At 36.9% G+C, this 23,432-nt stretch overlaps 1 protein-coding gene across 1 annotated transcript in view; it reads right to left on the bottom strand.

Moving 5' to 3' along the window:
* Nucleotides 1-23,432, bottom strand: part of CDK14 (cyclin dependent kinase 14) — a 1,122,917-nt gene that overhangs the window by 643,739 nt on the left and 455,746 nt on the right. The window contains exon 6 of the mRNA XM_053714025.1: nucleotides 13,309-13,403. Coding sequence (XP_053570000.1) covers nucleotides 13,309-13,403 — 95 coding nt within the window. The remainder of the gene's footprint in view (nucleotides 1-13,308; nucleotides 13,404-23,432) is intronic.

Below are 23,432 nucleotides of genomic sequence, written 5' to 3'. Positions count from 1 at the left end.
CCCCACCCTTAGTCTTCCTCTGGTCCACAAAACTGTCTGAATATAAGATTTTTAATCTGCAGCTCTATCATCTATCTATCTATCTATCTATCTATCTATCTATATATCTATCTATTTATCTATAGGGTTCTTGTAAAGTGTGACTATTCACCCGTAAGGGTCTCAAGGTGCTGAGGGTTGCAGTTCAGTCGAAGAGTCAGGTCTTGAGGTCCTTTGTGAACTTAGGGCGGTAGCATGTCTGAGGTGAAGCAGGAGGGTGTTGCAAGTCTTGGCTGCCATGTGAGAGAAGGATCTGCCTCCCGCTGTGGTTTTCCTGATGCGGGGGATGACTGCGAGGGCTTGGTCGGCCGATCAAAGTTGTCTGGCGGGGGTGTAGAAGGTAACGCGGTGGTTCATGTATTCAGGACCAATGTTGTGGAGGGCCTTGAATGTGTGGGTGAGAAGCTTGAAGGTTATTCTTTTGTTGATGGGGAGTCAGTGCAGGTCCTGCAGGTGTTTGGTGATGTGGCATTGACGAGGGATGTTGAGGATGAGTCTGGCCGAGGCGTTCTGGATGCGCTGGAGTCTTTTTTTGGAGCTTGATGGTGGAGCCGGCGTAGAGTGCATTGCCATAGTCTAGTCGGCTGCTTACGAGGGCGTGGGTGACAGTCTTCCTGGTCTCGGTTGGGATCCATTTGAAGATCTTTCACAGCAGGTGGAGTGTGTGGAAGCATGCAGAGGAGACGGGGTTGATATGTCGGTCCATGGAGAGCGATAAATCCAGGATGACACCTAGATTTTGTGCATGGTCGGTGGGGGTTGGAGGGTGTCTGAGGGCTGTGGGCCACCAGGAGTTATTCCAGGCAATTTTCAACCACTGCAATATATTATAAACTTAAATATTGGTTTATTCACCAGCTAATCAACACCTGGCAATTAAATTGGTGGTTTAGTGTAACTGGCTGATTTTAAATTTAATTTAATTTCAAAATGAGCTGCAGAAATTTTTTCACTAAACAAAAATCTCATCACAGAAAAAAAAATGTTTGCCTCTTTGATACACATTTTGATGCAGCAATTAGATCTAACCAATATATCTGTGCAATGCCACATAGCTAGAACATAGCAGATCCTGTGAAGTCAAAAGACAAAGACCCACCATATGTCTTTAGAAACCCAATTTCCAGGAGTTAATAACCATGTTTAGTAGCTAGTTGATTATTTCACCTGTGTTCCAGTTCATATATCCTGAAAATCTGGCCTGTTAGGGAGGCCTGAGGACAGGTTTGAAAACCCCTGGTCTAAGGTGTTGAAAAGAAACAGACTACACCAAAATGTTTATTGTTTAAAAACATAGATAAGGTAATCCCTTTATTATCCATTCCCTAGTTTTGCATAACCAACACTGTTATATTAATACACTTTTTACATCTGTGATTACCTTGTAGCTAAGTCTCTGCAAACTGCCCCATTATCTGAATCCATTTGACAGACATGCATTTTAGCCAATCAGTGCTGACTCCATGGCAGTGACCACAATGTTACCTATATGACACAAAAACTAGCAGTATCTAACTGTGAAAAGCTGTCAAAATGCACAGAAATAAGAGGTTGCTTTCAAGGGCTTAGCCTTAGACATTACCATATGAGCTTACCTCGGTTTATATTTCAACAAAGAATACCAAGAAAACAAAGCAAATTTGATGATAAAAGTAAATTGGAAAGTTGTTTAAAATTGCATGCCCTATGTGAATCGTGCAAGTTTAATTTTGACGACTGTCCCTTAAAGGGATAATCTAGTCAAAATTAAACACCAAGGGGGACAGGAGACAGCCTTGCTTTATCCTATTAGAAATCACAGACTCTAGAAACCAGAAATCCAAAACGTTCAAGACCTTCAACTATTTAAACAAATGTATCTTCAAAATGGCTTTGACTTGTCCCTGTCAACCAGTGAACTGTAGAGACCAACAATTCAGTTGTACACCGTCATGGTTTTACGTCATATTTAAAAAGCTTTTAAGCAACCATTTTTAATGTTTTCCATCACAAGAAAAAGCTGAGCTCAGGTAAGTTGAGCTAAATTAGCATTTTATTTGCAGGATAAACAAAAGTAAAATTTACTTGCAAGTAGAGAAAGAAAGGTTTGACGCGTTTCGGCTTTATGCCGTCATCAGAAACCTTTTTAACGTAACATGTTTAACTGCTGCTCTTTCAAATAAACAATTTAAATAATTTGAGTGCCACGTGCCTTTAAACAGCAACAAATGTGTCTTAGTAAGAACATGAAATCCAAAATGTTTCTTTTATGATTCAGATAGAGAATGCAATTTTAATAAAATTTTTAAATTTACTTCTATTATTACATTCTCTTCTATCTCTTGGTATCTTTTGTTGAATTTGAAAAACAGGAATGTAATCTCAGGAGCATGCACATGCCTGGAGCACTATATGGCAGCAGTTTTACAAGAATGTTATCCCTTTACAAAAGCACTAGATGGCAGCACTATGTCCTGCCATGTAGTGCTCCAGACGCCTACCTAGGTATTCCTTCAACAAAGAATACCATGGGAATGAAGCACAATTGGTAATAGAAGTAAATTCTAAAAAAAATGTATGCTCTGTCTGAATCCCAAAATAAATGTTTTAGGGTTAAATATCCCTTTAAACATTAAAAATGAGAAACTATAGTTTCCCAGTTAAAACTTTATTGATTAGCGGATGATTGTCCTAATAGCTTTAATATGATGTCAAATGTACTTTATGCAAAGCAATTGTCTCAGTATCAAATCCACCTCCTTCTTTCCATCTGGTATGTTAAGGACTTTAATTATTATGCTAGAATTTCCTGATTTGTTTCTTCCAGCTGAAAGCGAGAGCAGTTCTTGCACAAATACCATATGTTTACTTAAGAAACTGTAGAAAGACAAATGATGTGTTCCAACCCATAACTTCTGAAATTACCACTGAAGGAAGAGAAATCGCAGCATTGTATACTAAGCAGACTGAAGTTTTAATTATTAGTTAAAATACTAAATCACAATAAAACACAGAAATGGAGCATACATTTCCAGAATAAAGCCAGAGTGGTTGACACTGCTCACTGACAAAAGCGGTTTACGCACCCTGCATTATCAGGGGATTCAGGAGCTATAGCTTATTGTGAGCAATATTTAAGGAGACGTAAAACTAAAAACTGAATCCCCATATTTATTAAAACACATAAAAATTGATAAATACATTTATTAGTTTACTTTGCCATTGTTTTGCTGTAAAATAAGCATTCAATCTTACACAGTAATTGCTTAGTAGAATCTCATTTAAATATGTTCTTAATTTGTCAAAGCAAAAGGAGAAAAGGAACATTGCACAGGCTTTTCAAGGGGTGTATTCCTGAGATGCACTTCATTTGCAATTTGCAAAACCTTTTTAATTTTGCCACCAAAAATCACAGTGCTAAAAGATTTAAAAACATATTTATTTTTGGATATATTTTTGTTGCAACACACTGATTTATTGTTGATGTGTGCTATGAAGTGAAGGGTCTATACTGGTGCAAAAGCAAACCAATCTTTTATTTTGCTGTTGAGCTGATTGAGTTGATGAGGATAGTGAATATTGCCTCTCTTTTGCAATCACTTCATACCTAGTAGCCACAGCACAGGCTGCCTTGTTCCATACACAGAGCATCTGCAGCTCTGCCTCCGCAAGCCCTGACGCTGCCCATGTAACATCTAAAAATTACCTGGCAAAATATTAAAAAGTGCAGACATTACTGTTTAAAGGCAGCATTACAGAGAGGCGTTTTACTACACATTGTAGTGGGTGGCGATCTTGGCGAAATATTCCACGCAGCATCGGCACCAACATTGGCTATGTAAAGTAAATGATCATTTTTCAATAAATAGCGCCAAGCCTAATAAAAATATACCTATGTACCCCTAAACCGATATAACCCACCACTGTAAACTAACCCTACACCACTTAACCCTTAAACCAATAGTCAATAGCTCACCGCAAGAAACTTCCAAACATATTAACCCCTATACCGCAAATAGCCCACCACAATAAACTTCCTAAACTATTAACTCCTATGTTGTCAATAGTCCACCACAATAAACGTCCTATCCTATTAACTCCTATTCCATCATTACCCCAACCACAAACTACCCCTACTTAACCACTATACTACCATAACCCCCCATTGCAAAACTTCCCTAACCTATTAACCCCTAAATTGCCACAATGCCCCAATGCAAACATCGCCTAACCGATTAACCTCAAAATCGCACAACCCCCAATGCAGATAACCCCAAACCTATTAAGCCCTAAACCGCCACAAACCCCAAACGCAAATACCCCCCAACCTGCCCCAACCCCTTACAGAAACAAGTCCTACACTAGTAAACTACCTAACAGATAACCCCCCAAGACCCATAACCTTACACCCCCTAAGTTACACAAACTAACAAACACTAACATTACTGAAAATAAAAAAGCACTATCAAAAATAAAAAACCCACAGTTAAGGCTATACTAAAACTACTCTTTAAAAAAAAAACTCAAAATAAAAAAAACTTATACTAACACTAAACGTTACTATAGCAAAAGCCCTTAGAAGGGCTTTTTATAGGGCATTGTCCGGAAGTGATTTAGCTCTTTTTCTAAAAAAAAAAATACAACCCCATTCTACAATAAAAAGTACCCCCCACCACCACCAAAGAACAGCCTGTCTAAAAAAAACATACTTAAAAAATTACCCTTATCTTTTTTTTTGTTTTTTCATAAAAAATGCAAGGCGTGGATAATAATGCTCACTGCAACAATTCGCCATACTGTCTTATTTTGGCGACATACTACTGCAAAGAAATGTATCTGTTCTAAAGGTTCTGTCATATAAAATCAGACCTGATATTTTAATTGTAAAATATTTTAGACTAATGCTGATTGCATCTATTGAGTCCTTCCCAATAGTTTTGGTATTGGAATCAAATATATCTGTCTTAAAAGCATTGTCGGTTTGAAGAAATAATTAATTTTAAAGGGATTATAAATATTGCAGTTGTGATGATTTACCAACAGCTTTGCTATTATAGAAATAAAGGCTGTATTTAATGATTAAAATATATTAATTCTGAGCAAGATATTTTATCATTTAATGACACATTTCTCTCTCTCCTCCTCCTAACAGTCCATGAGCTAGTGACGTATGGGATATACAATCCTACCAGGAGGGGCAAAGTTTCCCAAACCTCAAAATGCCTATAAATACACCCCTCACCACAGCCACAAATCAGTTTTACAAACTTTGCCTCCTATGGAGGTGGTGAAGTAAGTTTGTGCTTAGATTCTACGTTGATATGCACTTCTCAGCATTTTGAAGCCCAATTCCTCTCAGAGTACAGTGAATGTCAGAGGGATGTGAATGGAGTATCACCTATTGAATGCAATGGTTTTCCTCACGGGAGATCTATTTCATAGGTTCTCTGTTATCGGTCGTAGAGCTTCATCTCCTACCTCCCTTATTCAGATCGACGATATACTCTCATCTTCCATTACCTCTACTGATAACTGTTTTAGTACTGGTTTGGCTATCTGCTATATGTGGATGGGTGTCTTTCGGTAAGTATGTTTTCATTACTTAAGACACTCTCAGTGTCTTAAAGTTCTAAATATATGTATTATACTTATATTTGCCATGAGTCAGGTTTATGTATATTTCCTTTTGTAGACTATCAGTTTCATATTTGTGAAAAAACATATTTAGAAAAAAACAATTCTTACCTAGGGTATAGACTTTTCTCAATTGACTGCTTTTTCATTTAACTTCACAGGCAAAATTAGGCTTGCGAGGGCGCAAAATGCCAAAGTTTATTGCGTCATTCTTGGCGCGAGAATTTTTTTGGAACAAAGGTATGTCCGATGATGCAAATTCGTCATTTCCGGCATCTTAGTTGACGTCGAGTTCCTTGCACAAGGTTGTGCCTACAATGTCGCGAGTGTGTAATTTCCGGATGTTGTTAGCGACAAAAAGATTTTCAGTTTGCGTTGTGCGTCATACTTGGTGCCAAATAATTTAATTGTTTAAAACCCCATTCCTATATGCCTTTTTCTATGTCAGAGGGCTATGCTGTTTGCATTTTTTTCCCATTCCTGAAACTGCCATATAAGGAAATTGATCATTTTGCTTTATATGTTGTTTTTTCTCAATCTGATCCTGTCTCAGAAACCACTGTTGGAACCCTGCTGTCTGATAACAGTTCTACCAAAGCTAAGTGCATTTGTTGTAAATTTGTGGAGATTATATCTCCAGCTGTGGTATGTAACAGTTGTCATGATAAGCTTTTACATGCAGAGAATGTGTCCATCAGTAATAGTACAATGCCTGTTGTTCCTTCAACTTCTAATGTACATGATATACCTGTGAATATAAAAGATTTTATTGCTGATGCAATTCAGAAGGCTTTTTCTGCCATCATGCCTTCTAATAAACGTAAAAGGTCTTTTAAAACTTCTCATAAAGTTGATGAATTAGAAGATCCTTTCTCAGATATTGACACTGAAAAATCTACTTATTTATTTTAAATGGAGTATATTTGTTCCTTGTTAAAAGAGGTGTTGATTACATTGGATATTGAGGAAACTAGTCCTCTTGATATTAAAACTAGTAAACGTTTAAATTCTGTTTATAAACCCCCTGTGGTTACTCCAGAGGTTTTTCCAGTTCCTGATGCTATTTTCTGATATGATTTCTAAGGAATGGAATAGGCCTTGTACTTTTATTCCTTCTTCAAGGTTTAAAAAATTGTATCCTTTGCCAGCAGTTAGATTGGAGTTTTGGGAAAAGATCCCCAAAGTTGATGGGGCTATTTTTACTCTTTACTCTTGCTAAACGTACTACTATTCCTATGGAAGACACTTTAGATAGGAAACCTGAATCTTATCTAAGGAAAGCTTATTTATATTCTGGCTATCTTCTCAGGCCTGCCATTTCTATGGCTGATGTTACAGCTACATCAACTTTTTGGTTGGAAAGCTTAGCGCAACAGGAATTGGATCCTGATTTGTCTAGCATTGTTCGTTTGCTTCAACATGCTAATAATTTTTTCTGTGATGCCATTTTGATATCATCGAAATTGATGTTAAATCTATGTCTTTAGCTATTTTAGCTAGAAGAGCTTTGTGGCTCAAATATTGGAATGCTGACATGGTATCTAAGTCTAGATTACTATCTTTTTCTTTCCAAGGTAATAAGTTATTTGGTTCTCAGTTGGATTCGATTATTTCAACTGTCACTGGGGGGAATGGAGTTTTTTTGCCTCAGGATAAAAAACCTAAGGGCAAATCTAAAGCTTCTAACCGTTTTCGTTCCTTTCGACAAATTAAGGAACAGAAACCTAATCCTTCCCCCCTAATCCTTCCAATTGGAAACCTTCTTTAAGTTGGAGTAAATCCAAACCATTTAAGAAACCAAAGCTGGCCCCTAAATGAAGGTTCTTCCAAAACATTTGGGCAGATTCTGTCCAAAATCAATGGATTCAGAGTATTGTCTCTCAAGGGTACCAAATAGGATTCAGAGTAAGACCTCCTGTGAGAAGATTTTTTTCTCTCACACATCCCAGCAAATCCAGTAAAGGCTCAGGCTTTTCTGAAGTGTGTTTCAGACCTGGAGCTTTCAGGGGTAATCATACCAGTTACGTTTCAGGAACAGGGTCTGGGGTTTTATTTAAATCTATTCATTGTCCCAAAGAAAGAAAATTTATTCAGGCCAGTTCTGCAACTGAACATTTTGAATCGTTATGTAAGAGTGCTAACTTTAAAAATGGTGACTATAAGGACTATTCTGCCTTTTGTTCAGCAAGGGCATTATTTGTCAACAATAGACTTACAGGATGCATATCTTCATATTCCGATTCATCCAGACCACTATCAGTTTCTGAGATTCTCTTTTCTAGACAAGCATTGCCAATTTGTAGCTCATTTGGCCTAGCGACAGCTCCAAGAATATTTTCAAATGTTCTTGGTGCCCTACTCTCTGTAATCAGAAAACGGGGTATTGCGTTGTTTCCTTATTTGGACAATATCTTAGTACTAGCTCAGTCTTTATATTCTGCAGAATCTCACACAAATCAACTAGTGTTGTTTCTTCAAAGATATGGTTGGAGGATTAATTTACCAAAAAGTTCTTTGATTCCTCAGACAAGGGTCGCCTTTTTATGTTTCCAGATAGATTCAGTGTCCATGACTTTGTCACTAAGAGACAAGAGACGATTAAAGTTGGTTTCAGCTTGTCGGAACCTTCAGTCTCGATCATTCCCTTCAGTAGCTATGTGCATGGAAGTTTTAGGTATCATGACTGCAGCATCAGACGCGAACCCCTTTGCTCGTTTTCATATGAGACCTCTCCAGCTTTGTATGCTGAACCAATGGTGCAGGGATTATACAAAGATATCACAATTAATATCCTTAAATCCCAATGTTCGACTCTCCCTGACTTGGTGGTTAGATTACCATCGTATAGTTCAAGGGGCCTCTTTTGTTTGTCCAACCTGGACTGTGATCACAACAGATGCAAGTCTTTCAGATTGGGGAGCTGTATGGGGATCTCTGACAGCACAAGGGTTTGGAAATCTCAAGAGGCAAGGTTACCAATCAATATTTTAGAACTCCATGCTATTTTCAGGGCTATTCAGGTTTGGCCTCTGTTGAAGAAAGAACCATTCATTTGTTTTCAGACAGACAATATTACAACTGTGGCATATGTCAATCATAAGGGTGGAACTCACAGTCCTCAAGCTATGAAAGAAGTGTCTCAGATATTTGTTTGGGCGGAATCCAGCTCCTGTCTAATTTCTGTTGTCCATATCCCAGGTATAGACAATTGGGAGGCGGATTATCTCAGCCGTCAGACTTTACATCTGGGGGAGTGGTCACTCCATCCAGATGTATTCTCTCAGATTCAGATGTGGGGTCTTTCAGAAATAGATCTGATGGCTTCCCATCTAAACAAGAAACTACCCAGGTACCTGTCCAGGTACAGGGATCCTCAGGCAGAAGCAGTGGATGCGTTAGCAGTTCCTTGGTGTTACCAACCTGCTTATATCTTTCCTCCTCTGGTTCTTCTTCCAAGAGTGATTTCCAAGATAATCATGGAATAATCGTTTGTGTTGCTGGTAGCTCCAGCATGGCCTCACAGGTTCTGGTATGCGGATCTTGTTTGGATGTCCAGTTGCCAACCTTGGCCACTTCCATTAAGGCCAGACCTTCTGTCTCAAGGTCCGTTTTTCCATCAGGGTCTCAAATCATTAAATTTGAAGGTATGGAAATTGCACGCCTAGTGCTTAGTCATAGAGGTTTCTCTGACTCAGTGATTAAGACTATGTTACAGGCTCGTAAATCTGTTTCTAGGAAGATTTATTATTGAGTTTGGAAGACTTATATTTCATGGTGTTCTCATAAATTCTCTTGGCATTCTTTTAGAATTCCTAGAAATTTACAGTTTCTTCAGGATGGTTTGGTTAAGGGTTTGTCTGCAAGTTCCTTGAATGGAAAAACCTCTTCTCTTTCTGTTTTATTTCACAGAAAGATTGCTAAGCTTCCTGATATTCACTGTTTGTACAGGCTTTGGTCTGTATTAAGCCTGTCATTAAATCAATCTCTCCTCCTTGGAGTCTTAATTTGGTTTTGAAGGCTTTACAGGCTCCTCCGTTTGAGCCTATGTATTCTTTGGACATTAAACTACTTTCTTGGAAAGTGTTGTTCCTTTTGGACATCTCTTCTGCTAGAAGAGTTTCTGAATTATCTGCTCTTTCTTGTGAATCTCCTTTTCTGATTTTTCATCAGGGTAAGGCAGTTCTGCGGACTTCATTTACATTTCTACCTAAGGTTGTAAATTCTAACAACATTAATAGAGAAATTGTTGTCCCTTCTTTGTGTACTAATCCTAAGAATTCTTTGGAGAGATCCTTGCATTCTTTGGCTGTGGTAAGAGCTTTTAAATATTATGTTGAAGCTGCTAAAGATTTCAGGAAGACTTCTAGTCTATTTGTTATCTTTTCTGGTTCTAGGAAAGGTCAGAAGGCTTCTGCCATTTTCTTGGCATCTTGGTTAAAGCTTTTGATTCATCAGTCTTTTTTGGAGTCGGGTCAGGCCTCGTCTCAGAGAATTACAGCTCATTCTACTAGATCAGTCTCCACTTTGTGGGCTTTTAAGAATGAAGCTTCAGTTGATCAGATTTGCAAAGCAGCAACTTGGTCTTCTTTGCATACATTTACTAAATTCTACCGTTTTGATGTATTTGTTTCCTCGGAAGCAGTTTTTGGTAGAAAAGTTCTTCAGGCAGCTGTTTAAGTTTTATTCCTCTGCTTATGTTTAAGTTTTTTCTTTTTATTTGTCTTTTCAGTGGAAATTGGCTGTTATTATTTGTATCCCTCCGTCTCTAGTGACTCTTCTGTGGAGTTCCACATCTTGGGCATTACTATCCCATACGTCACTAGCTTATGGACTCTTGCCAATTACATGAAAGAAAACATAATTTATGTAAGAACTTACCTGATAAATTCATTTCTTTTATATTGGCAAGAGTCCATGAGACCCACCCTTTTTATGGTGGTTATGATTTTTTGTATAAAGCACAATTATTTCCAAATTCCTTTGTTGATGATGTTTTTTACTCTTTCTTTATCACTCACTACTTGGCTATTCGTTAAAATGAATTGTGGGTGTGGTGAGGGGTGTATTTATAGGCAGTTTGACGTTTGGGAAACTTTGCCCCTCCTGGTAGGATTGTATATCCCATACGTCATTAGCTCATGGACTCTTGCCAATATGAAAGAAATTCATTTATCAGATAAGTTCTTACATAAATTATGCTTTGTCTCATCATTCTCTTTTCATTCTATGTTTCTCTCATCTGTCTCTCACTTTGTTCTCTTTCTTAAATTCATATTCTTTCTTAATAATTGTTTTCCTCTTTTCTATCTCTCTCAATTCTCTTTCTCCTTACTTTTCTATCTCTCTCAATTCTTTCTCCTCTCTTTTCTTTCCCTCTTGTAATTCTCTTTCTCCTTTCTTGTCCTTCCCTTTACTCCCCTCTCCCTCTATCCCTCCTCTTCTGCTCTCTTCAATATCTAATCCTCTCTTCTCTTTCTCCTTATCTCTTCCTCTCTCCTCACCTTTTCCCTCTTTCTGTTACGTTTTCCCTTTCTGTCTGCCTTTTCTTATCTGTCCCATCTCCTCACTTTCGCTAGCTCTGTGTTTTCTCTTTTCTCTTTTTTGCTTATCTCTTCATTCTCTTGCCTCCTCTCTGTGTTTTCTCTCTTCATTTGTCATTCTTTCTCCCTTTTCTGTTCCTTTTATCTCTTCTCCCTCCTCTCTTCTGCCCTACCTTCCTTCCTCTTTCTCTGTGTTTTTTCTCTTCCTTTTCTCTTTAATCCCTTTTCTCTGTGACTTTCTCCTCCTCTCTTCTGTCCCTGTCATCCTACTTTTTCTCTTTCCTCAATCTTCTCTCTTCTCTTTCTCTCCTTCCTCTCTCTCCCTGTTTTCTCTTCCATCCATATTTTTCCTAATTTTGTCACTTTCTCCTCTCTTCTACCTCTGTCATTCTCTCTCCAGCTATGCCTTCTCTTATCTTTACTTTTTTTCGTCCATCACCGTCCATCAGTGTTTTCTCTTTCTTCTCTTCCGTCTCTTTTCTCTTTATCACTCCTATTTGCCATATAGTTCCTGTACCATCTCTCCCTCTGTACTTTCTTTCTCTTCCATTTATCTTCTCTTTCTTTATTATCTCTCTCTGTTCAGTCTCTCCCCTCTTCCTCTCTACTTATCTCTGCCCTCTGTTATGTATACTACCTATCCCCCTCTCTCTCCTGTTTTCTATCTTCCTTCTCTCTCTATCCACTCCTCCTTTTCTCTCCTCTCTGTTCCTTCTTTTTCTTTCACTGCTATGTCTTCTTTCTCTCTGCCTTCTCGTATCTTTCCTATGTTCTACCTCCTCTGTTTTTTAACTATTCTCTCTTCCTCTGTGTTTTCTATTTTCCATGTATCCTCTCTTTCTCCTCTTTCTCTCTCCTCCTCTCTTCTCTGCTCTCTCTACTCCTTTTGCTCCATTTGTAACATAGTAGATGAGGCTGAAAAAAGACAGAAGTCCTATACTCTCTATTTTCATATTCTTCCTTATCTCTTGTCTCTTGGCATTTTGTCTGTTGTATATCATTGCCTGTGTAATGCAACCATCACAGAGTTATTTACTTCCATTATCACATTTGAAAAGTTTGACATCTTAAGACTAAAGGGACATGAAGCACAAGTTTTTTCTTTCATGATTTAGATAAAGCATGTGAATTTTTTTTAAAAAATTTCCAATTTACTTCTGTTATCTAATTAGTTTTGTTCTCTTGGGGGCCAAAGTATCAGGCTCTGAATGGAGCTTGATGCCCCTTGTTTGAAGGCTCGCCGGAAACAGAAGTTATAAAGCGGCAACTTGTCCACCTGCTCTGAGGCAACGGACAGAAATCAACCTGATCGAATATGATCGGGTTGATTGACACCCCCTGCTAGCTAAGGAGCAGCAAAGCAGTGCTGGGAGCTAGCTGCTGATTGGTGGCTATGCACATGTCTCTTATCATTGGCTCAACAGAGGTGTTCAGCTAGCTCCGAGTAGTGCAATGCTGCTCTTTGCACATTAGAGCATTTTCTTTTTGCACGCTCACGCAACTTGTAAAACACAATTCTATTTAGCAGCTGAGATATGATTAACATGAAAATTGTGTCATTCAGACTGCACTTACATAAATACCACAATTCCGAGGTTGTTTTATTCAACTATTTTAAACACTTTATCAAACAACTGATGTTTAACCTATCTTTACATTGCATTATTAGTAGATTAACACACTAATTATAATAGCTGCTGCTATTTTCACACGTTGATAGTGTTGATACTGACAGAGGAATAATTAATTTTTTCCGATGTAAACAAATTGAAATCCCGCGATCGTGCACGTGATTGCGAGATTTCAATGATGGGATCGGGTCCTATGATGCTAGGCACACCCACCATGACCCGATCGCATCCTGGAAGCGCCATTGGCTTCAGTACAACTAAATGGCTAGGATGTTCCATGCCGTCCTAATAGAGCTAAAGCCCAGCACAGTTAACGGTGTGAAAAGGTTAGGCATTACTGTAGTAATCAAGTAGTCAAACAACAAATGTCCCCATTTTAACAGTTATAGTTATTAATCTTTACCATCAAATATAGAGGAAGAATAGATATAATTACTGCTACAACTAAAAGCTGATTCACTTCTCAGATTAATAAATGTACTTACCACATACTCAAACACAAGCGTCAATGTTTCCTTGGTGTGGATTATATCATGTAGCAGCACTATGTTACAATGTTTTAGTCCTTTAAGAAGTGAAGCTGAAACAAAAATAGAAAATCAACACAATGAATAAACCATTTTACACTGTATGAAAAAAAACCAAGATTTTTAAATATCAGTCAATCTTATTCAGTGACATTATATGTAATGCATTACTGATGTCAATTTAATGCATTCTAAGACAAGTGTATTTTTTTATTTTTTTTAAATACATAGAATACATCAATTCAGCATACAAAATACTGAGCTGGACTTTAGCTATGTGTTTAACCGATTTATTGAGGTAAAAAACACAATTTTCAGGAACATGTGAAAAAATTAAATGTTCTGACAAGTTGAAGCATTTTATTTTTATTCTAAATATATACAGGGAGTGCAGAATTATTAGGCAAGTTGTATTTTTGAGGATTAATTTTATTATTGAACAACAACCATGTTCTCAATGAACCCAAAAAACTCATTAATATCAAAGCTGAATAGTTTTGGAAGTAGTTTTTAGTTTGTTTTTAGTTATAGCTATTTTAGGGGGATATCTGTGTGTGCAGGTGACTATTACTGTGCATAATTATTAGGCAACTTAACAAAAAACAAATATATACCCATTTCAATTATTTATTTTTACCAGTGAAACCAATATAACATCTCAACATTCACAAATATACATTTCTGACATTCAAAAACAAAACAAAAACAAATCAGTGACCAATATAGCCACCTTTCTTTGCAAGGACACTCAAAAGCCTGCCATCCATGGATTCTGTCAGTGTTTTGATCTTTTCACCATCAACATTGCATGCAGCAGCAACCACAGCCTCCCAGACACTGTTCAGAGAGGTGTACTGTTTTCCCTCCTTGTAAATCTCACATTTGATGATGGACCACAGGTTCTCAATGGGGTTCAGATCAGGTGAACAAGGAGGCCATGTCATTAGATTTTCTTCTTTTATACCCTTTCTTGCCAGCCACGCTGTGGAGTACTTGGACGCGTGTGATGGAGCATTGTCCTGCATGAAAATCATGTTTTTCTTGAAGGATGCAGACTTCTTCCTGTACCACTGCTTGAAGAAGGTGTCTTCCAGAAACTGGCAGTAGGACTGGGAGTTGAGCTTGACTCCATCCTCAACCCGAAAAGGCCCCACAAGCTCATCTTTGATGATACCAGGCCAAACCAGTACTCCACCTCCACCTTGCTGGCGTCTGAGTCGGACTGGAGCTCTCTGCCCTTTACCAATCCAGCCACAGGCCCATCCATCTGGCCCATCAAGACTCACTCTCATTTCATCAGTCCATAAAACCTTAGAAAAATCAGTCTTGAGATATTTCTTGGCCCAGTCTTGATGTTTCAGCTTGTGTGTCTTGTTCAGTGGTGGTCGTCTTTCAGCCTTTCTTACCTTGGCCATGTCTCTGAGTATTGCACACCTTGTGCTTTTGGGCACTCCAGTGATGTTGCAGCTCTGAAATATGGCCAAACTGGTGGCAAGTGGCATCTTGGCAGCTGCACGCTTGACTTTTCTCAGTTCATGGGCAGTTATTTTGCGCCTTGGTTTTTCCACACGCTTCTTGCGACCCTGTTGACTATTTTGAATGAAACGCTTGATTGTTCGATGATCACGCTTCAGAAGCTTTGCAATTTTAAGAGTGCTGCATCCCTCTGCAAGATATCTCACTATTTTTGACTTTTCTGAGACTGTCAAGTCCTTCTTTTGACCCATTTTGCCAAAGGAAAGGAAGTTGCCTAATAATTATGCACACCTGATATAGGGTGTTGATGTCATTAGACCACACCCCTTCTCATTACAGAGATGCACATCACCTAATATGCTTAATTGGTAGTAGGCTTTCGAGCCTATACAGCTTGGAGTAAGACAACATGCATAAAGAGGATGATGTGGTCAAAATACTCATTTGCCTAATAATTATGCACTCCCTGTATAACTATATATATATATATATATATATATATATATATATACCTATACATCTATTCCTATAGATATATAGGTATTGATATCTCTTTTATGTTAACATTATCAGATATACATAGAAATGTATATTTAATAATAACATTTACTTTTTATGTGAATAAAATATGCGTTAGGTGATTTGTGTTTTGTGATTTAGTTCTAGTGTGAAGAATGAAGATCTCATAGCCTGTTTTTCAAATATTAAATATAGAATATAAAAAAATTATTATTAAACATTATTATGCATACTGTAAATTCTAAATAGTCCATAGAATAAATATATACAGTATATATATATATATATATATATATATATATATATATATATATATATATAATTATTTTTTTACGGTATTTATATTTTTTCATAATCCTTATGACTATTTTATTTGTAATATTTCAAAAATGCACTTTGATATTAACAATTGTTCAAGTGAGCTAACTTGACACCACGTTAGACCTAAAGTGCAAAACATGAATCGCGTTATGCATATTTTATATTCCTATGTTCTTTACATAGAATTTTTTTTATTATTAGCATTATTATATATATATATATATATATATATATATATATATATTTCTATATACTGTACATGTGATAATGTTAATGTAAAATAGATATCTATACCTATATATCTATAGGCTTAAGTGTATAGGTGTATACAGATATATATACATAGAAATAACTTACGGCCAGATTACGAGTTATTTCCTCCACTCACCTTTAATAGCGCTGCTATTACAGGTTTTCCAAAAACCTGCGTTTGTGGGCAATATGGCAGCGTTGAGCTCCATACCGCACACAAATACCAGCGCTGCTTTTGAGCTGGTTTTACGTGCTCGTGCACAATTTCCCCATAGACATTAATAGGGAGAGCCGGCTAAAAAAATGCCTAACACCGGAAATAAAGGAGTGTAAAGCTCCGTAACGCAGCCCCATTGATTCCTATGGGGAAAGAAAATTTATGTTTAAACCGAACAACCTAACATAAACCCCGAATCTAAATGCCCCTGACATCACCGTCACCTACATTACACTTATTAAACCTTAATCTGCCGCCCCCGACATCGCCGCCACCTACCTACACTTATTAACCCCTAATCTGCTGCCCCCAACGTCACCGCCGCCACTATACTAAAGTTATTAACCCCTAAACCTTTGGCCTCCCACATCATTAACACTAAATAAATATATTAACCCCTAAACCTAACCCTAAGTCTAACCCTAACACCCCTAACTTTAATATAATTAAAATAAATCTAAAATAAATCTATAAAATAAAAATTACTATTATTACTTAAATAATAGCTATTTAAGACTAAATACTTACCTATAAAATAAACCCTAAGCTAGCTACAATATAACTAATAGTTACATTGTAGCTATCTTAGGTTTTATTTTTATTTTACAGGTAGGTTTATATTTATTTTAACTAGGTAGACTAGTTAGTAAATAGTTATTAACTATTTACTAGCTACCTAGTTAAAATAAATTCAGTTACCTGTAAAATAAAACCTAACCTGTCTTACACTAAAACCTAACATTACACTAAAATAAAATAAATTAAATTAACTAATTACATCTATCTAAATTACAAAAAATAATAAACACTAAATTACACAAAATAAAAAAGAAATTATCAAATATTTAAACTAATTACACCTAATCTAATAGCCCTATCAAAATAAAAAATGCCCCCCCAAATTAAAAAAAAGCCCTAGCCTACACTAAACTGCCAATGGCCTTTAAAGGGGCCTTTTGCGGGGCATTGCCCTAAAGAAATCAGCTCTTTTACCTGTAAAAAAAAATACAAACAACCCCCCAACAGTTAAACCCACCACCCACACAACCAACCCCCCAAAAAAAACCTACTTAAAAAAACCTAAGCTCTCCATTGCCCTAAAAAGGGCATTTGGATGGCCATTGCCCTTAAAATGGCATTTAGTTCTTTTTTGGTGCCCAAAACCCTAATCTAAAAATAAAACCCACCCAATAAACATCCATCCTCATCCAGCCGGGAGAAGTCTTCATCCAAGAGGGCAGAAGTCCTCAGCGAAGCTGGGAGAAGTCTTTATCCAAGCGGCAAGAAGTCGTCCTCAAGACGGGCAGAAGTCTTCATCCAGATGGCATCTTCTATCTTCATCCTTCTGACGCGGAGCGGGTTCATCTTCAAGACATCCGGTGCGTAGCATCCTCTTTTTTTAATGGCTATTGAAGAATGAAGTTTCCTTTAAATGATGTCATCCAAGATGGCGTTCCTTGACGCCATCTTGGCTGATGGAATTCTATCAGCCAATCGGAATTAAAGGGTACAAAATCCTATTGGCTGATGCAATCATTGGAACAGCCAATAGGATTGAAGCTCAATCCTATTGGCTGATTGCATCAGCCAATAGGATTTTTTACCCTTTAATTCCGATTAGCTGATAGAATTCTATCAGCCAATTGGAATTCAAGGGACGCCATCTTGGATGACGTCATTTAAAGGAAACTTCATTCTTCATTAGCCAGCAAAAGAAGAGGATGCTCCGCGCCGGATGTTTTGAAGATGGACTTGCTCCACGTCGGAAGGATGAAGATAGAAGATGCCATCTGGATGAAGACTTCTGCCCGTCTTGAGGACGACTTCTTGCCGCTTGAATGAAGACTTCTCCCGGCTTCATTGAGGACTTCTGCCCGCTTGGATGAAGACTTCTCCCGGCTTCGTTGAGGACTTCTGCCCGCTTGGATGAAGACTTCTCTCAGCTGGATGAGGATCGATGTCCGGTCTTCAAAAACTGTAAGTGGATCTTCGGGGGTTAGTGTTAGGCTTTATTAAGGGTTTATTGTGTGGGTTTTATTTCTAGATTAGGGTTTTGGGCACCGAAAAAGAGTTAAATGCCCTTTTAAGGGCAATGCCCATACAAATGCCCTTTTCAGGGAAATGGGGAGCTTAGGTTTTTTTGGTATTTTTATGGGGGGGGTTTGTTGTGTGGGTGGGGGGTTTTACTGTTGGGGGTTTTTGGCATTTTTTTTTACAGGTAAAAGAGCTGATTTCTTTGGGGCCATGCCCCGCAAAAGGCCCTTTTAAGGGCCATTGGAAGTTTAGTGTAGGCAAGGGTTTTTTATTTTTTTGGGGGGGCTTTTTTATTTTGATAGGGCTATTAGATTAGGTGTAATTAGTTTAAATATTTGATAATTTCTTTTTTATTTTGTGTAATTTAGTGTTTAATTTTTTTGTAATTTAGTTAATTGTATTTAATTAATTTAATTTTAGTGTAATGTTAGGTGTTAGTGTAACTCAGGTTAGGTTTTATTTTACAGGTACATTTGTATTTATTTTAACTAGATAGTTAGTAAATAGTTAATAACCTAGTTAAAATAAATACAAACTTAGCTGTGAAATAAAAATAAAACCTAAGAGAGCTACAATGTTAAATTCTATTACATTCAATAATTATTTTCTATTATTGGTTTGGTTAAAATAACAGCCCCTTGGGTTTTGTTTACCCAAAACTTTCTCTCCTTTAATTTGTTACCAATGATCCAGTTTACCTGTTGGAGTGTATTAAATTGTTTACAAATAGCTCCTTAGCCTTTATATTGGCATTTCAAATAGCTAATTTAGCCTGTAGTATCCCTACCTATACTTAAAGTTTCTATACCTAGGCATAGGTTATTGAGTAACTATGTAAACACAGCCAGCAGAATAAATTACATTCACAGTGCGAGGAGGAAGAGATAAAACTCTAAAAATTTTATTTTCAATTGTTCCTTCTAAGTATTAGATAGAGACAGAGATAACATAGGGAAGCATTTGAGTGATAAGATAACGGGCTCTGATCTGTCCGCAAGCCAAGCCTATTTTGATGGGCTGTGGTTTCAAAGAGCAAATCCAGCTATTTATTATGCAAAAAGAAGCATAAATGAGCAATTTGTCATACATTTTATACTGGTAGCTGGTATATCAATTCATGGGGAATACATTCTGGGAAAAACTATTTTATAGTTAACTGTCCCTTTAAGCTACAAGTATTAAAGGACCAGTAAATAAAGTAGATTTGCATAATCAACAAATGCATGATAATAAATAGAGATGGGCAAATGTTTTGCAACATTCGAGAAATGAAACTAATTTTAACACATTCTTTAGTTCATTTTAAATTTCGAAATATTTTTACAACATTGTAACATTCATTTAATGTAATAGTATTTCTAATGCCTTGTTTAAATGTAATATTCAAATTATGCAATATAACATTCAAATTTATATATTTGTGTCTATTATGTATCTATTTACTAAATTCCTTACCACATAAACTATTGAACTTCTGAATAAGTAGTAAATTGAATGTTATTTTATATTAAAAATTTCGAATGTGGACATTCGATCTAATTATGAACATTTGAAATCAAAAGTGACATTCAAAAACTGTAAATAGCATTAGATTATAGAATATTTAAGAATATTCGTTCTTATCAATATTCGATTTTGTAAATCAAACTTCTATAATAACATTTGTTCTAACATTCGAATTTGAATATAAAAACATTCATCCATCCCTAATAATAAGACAATGCAATAACTTAAATTGAGTAGTAGATTTTTGTGCATGACAATTTTCAATTTCACTCCCCCTGTACCATGTGACAGCCATCAGCCAATCAAAAATGCATATACGTATATTCTGTGACTTCACATGTTCAGTAGGAGCTGGTGACTCAAAAAGTGTAAATATAAAAGGTATGTGCACATTTTGTTAATGGAAGTAAATTGGAAAGTTGTTTAAAATTACATGCTGTATCTGAATCATGAAAGTTTAATTTGACCTGAGTGTCCCTTTAAGATATGTTATATTTGTTTCCATGTACACAATAGAATTGTGTAGTTCATCTGGAAATCTTTCTCAGTGCAGTCTCATGTAGTAAATTCACACCTTGTCCCACCCAGACTGTAAAACACTATTAGGTCAGGTAGCCTGACCAAGATCTTAGAGTTTTGAACATGGCTTGACATTCTGGTATACTGAATAAAAAAACTATGATGTTGTACCTGGTTAGCGCAACTTGGACATAAAGTTTTACCCATGTATCAAGTGGATGATAATTGTACAGAAAGAAGATGTCTTATTTGTTGTAGAGAGATGCATGTGCTATAAATTATCTAGTAGTTTTTTGTAGGTAAAAGCTTTTTTAGGAGACTAACGGCTAGATTACGCGTTTTGCGTTATGAGCGGTGTGGTACTAACTTGCAAGTTATTTGCACTGCTCACCTCCCTACGGCGCTGCTATTACAGGTTTACAAATACCCGGCGTTAGCAGGAAATAAGTGAGCATAGAGCAAAATTGAGCTCCATACCGCACTCCAATACCAGTGCTGTGGTGAGCTGCGGTAAGCTGGTTTTACGTGCTCGTGCAGGATTTCCCCATAGACATCAATGGGGAGAGCCGGCTGAAAAAAAGCCTAACACCTACAATAAAGGAGCGTAAAGCTCCGTAACGCAGCCCCATTGATTCCTATGGGGAAAGAAAATTTATGTTTACACCTAACACCCTAACATGAACCCCGAGTCTAAACACCACTAATCTTACTTATTAACCCCTTATCTGCTGCCCCCAACATCGTCGACACCTACATAATGTTATTAACACCTAATCTCCCGCCCCCAATGTCGCTGCAACCTACCTACACTTATTAACCCCAAGTCTGCCGCCCCCAACGTCGCCACCACTATACTAAATTTATTAACCCCTAAACCTAAGTCTAACCATAACCCTAACACCCTCTAACTTTAATGTAATTAAAATAAATCTAAATAAAACCTACTATTAATAACTAAATAATTCCTATTTAAAACTAAATACTTACCTATAAAATAAACCCTAAGCTAGCTGCAATATAACTAATAGTTACATTGTATCTAGCTCAGGTTTTATTTTTATTTCACAGGCAAGTTTGTATTTATTTTTACTAGGTAGAGTAGTTACTAAATAGTTATTAACTATTTACTAACTACCTAGCTAAAATAAATACAAATTTACCTGTAAAATAAAACCTAACCTGTCTTACACTAACACCTAACCTTACACTACAATTAAATCAATTACATAAATCAAATACAATTAACTAAATTACAAAAAAACAAACACTAAATTACACAAAATAAAAAAATTAATTATCAGATATTTAAACTAATTATACCTAATCTAATAGCCCTATGAAAAGAAAAAAGGCCCCCCAAAATAAAAAAAACCCTAGCCTAAACTAAACTACCAATAGCCCTTAAAAGAAATCAGCTCTTTTACCTGTAAAAAAAAATACAAACAACCCCCAAAAGTTAAACCCACCACCCACACAACCAACCCCCCAAATAAAATCCTGACTAAAAAACCTAAGCTCCCCATTGCCCTGAAAAGGGCATTGCCCTTAAAAGGACATTTATCTCTTTTTCCGCCCAAACCCTAATCTAAAAATAAAACCCACCCAATAAACCCTTAAAAAAGCCTAACACTAACCCCCGAAGATCCACTTACAGTTTTTGAAGACCCGACATCCATCCTCAACGAAGCCGGCAGAAGACCTTAACGAAGCGGCAGAAGACTTCATCCAACCGGGCAGAAGTCTTCATCCAGACGGCATCTTCTATCTTCATCCATCCAGTGTGTAGCAGGTCCATCTTCAAGACATCCGGCGTGGAGCATCCTCTTCAATCGACGTCTTCTTGAACAATGAATTCTGCTTTAAATGATGTCATCCAAGATGGCATCCCTTGAATTTCGAATTTGCATCAGCCAATAGGATTTTTTCCCCTTTAATTCCGATTGTCTGATAGAATTCTGCCCGGTTGGATGAAGACTTCTGCCGCATCATTGAGGACTTCTGCCGGCTTCGTTGCGGATGGATGTCGGGTCTTCAAAAACTGTAAGTGGATCTTCGGGGGTTAGTGTTAGGCTTTTTTAAGGGTTTATTGGGTGGGTTTTATTTTTAGATTAGGGTTTGGGCGGAAAGAGAGCTAAATGCTCTTTTAAGGGCTCAATAGATAGTTTATGGGTGTTAGTGTACTTTTTAGCACTTTAGTTATGAGTTTTATGCTACAGTTTTGTAGCGTAAAACTCATAACTACTGACTTTCAGTTTACGTTATGGATCTTGGCGGTATTGGCTGTACCGCTCACTTTTTGGCCTCCCAGGCAGACTCGTAATACCGGCGCAAAGGAAGTCTCATTGATAAAGGACTTTTTGAAAGCTTCGATAGTTACATTGCCTTACGGACAAAAAAGTGTGCGGTGCAGCTAACCCTGCAAGACTCGTAATACCAGCGGTAGTGAAAAAGAGCCTTAACGCTGCTTTTTCACTCATACCGCAAAACTCGTAATCTAGCCGAATGTGCTTTATGGTGATTATTTGTAATGGGTTTTGTAACACATATGGCTGGGATGCTGTGATATAAGGCTATTTTTAGTTTATTAGTCTTTTTAACACATTTTATCATTCAAAAGCATGTTGTATGCGATTAATAAACAAATAAAAAATATTGTGTTTATTAAAATATGAACTGAGTATTTGCAAAAAAAAATTAAACACATAGAAAATGTTTGTTATAAATAAACGATTAGTCAGCACTTACTAGAAGACCAAGATTCAATGTATAATAACAAACTCAGTGAAACAAAGTACAAATAATCTCAGTATTAACAAGCACAAAAAGTCACTGCAAATTCCCTTGTTTGTAGTCATTACTGTGGTGCGTTAGGTGAAATTTAGGACGGTACAAAGCCTTTCTTGCGCAATCCTGCTACTTAAAAGCTGTGAATGCAGCTTAATAAATTTACCCCTAGATGTAAGATCATATTCTGTCTGTCAAAATCATTGAAAGGAAAAAATAGAGTAATTGGTTTAAAGCATTGAAGAAATAATGGTGTATGTTATTTTAGTATGTCCAAAACTTGATCAAGCAAAACTGTCTAAAGCCAATAAAAACAAAACATAATTACACAAATAAATAAGTACAACTTACATCTGACCTGTTCTTAACACTAATAATTTCTATTTAAGTGTGAACTCTGCCACTTTGCAGTTAACGTAACCTCATGAGAGCTGCAACAATGTACAGATGCTTC

This window comes from Bombina bombina, chromosome 5 (genome assembly GCF_027579735.1).
Source record: "Bombina bombina isolate aBomBom1 chromosome 5, aBomBom1.pri, whole genome shotgun sequence".
In the NCBI taxonomy this organism is placed as follows: domain Eukaryota; kingdom Metazoa; phylum Chordata; class Amphibia; order Anura; family Bombinatoridae; genus Bombina; species Bombina bombina.
Note: the sequence above shows the minus strand (reverse complement) of the source record. Positions and strands in the feature narration are given on the sequence as shown.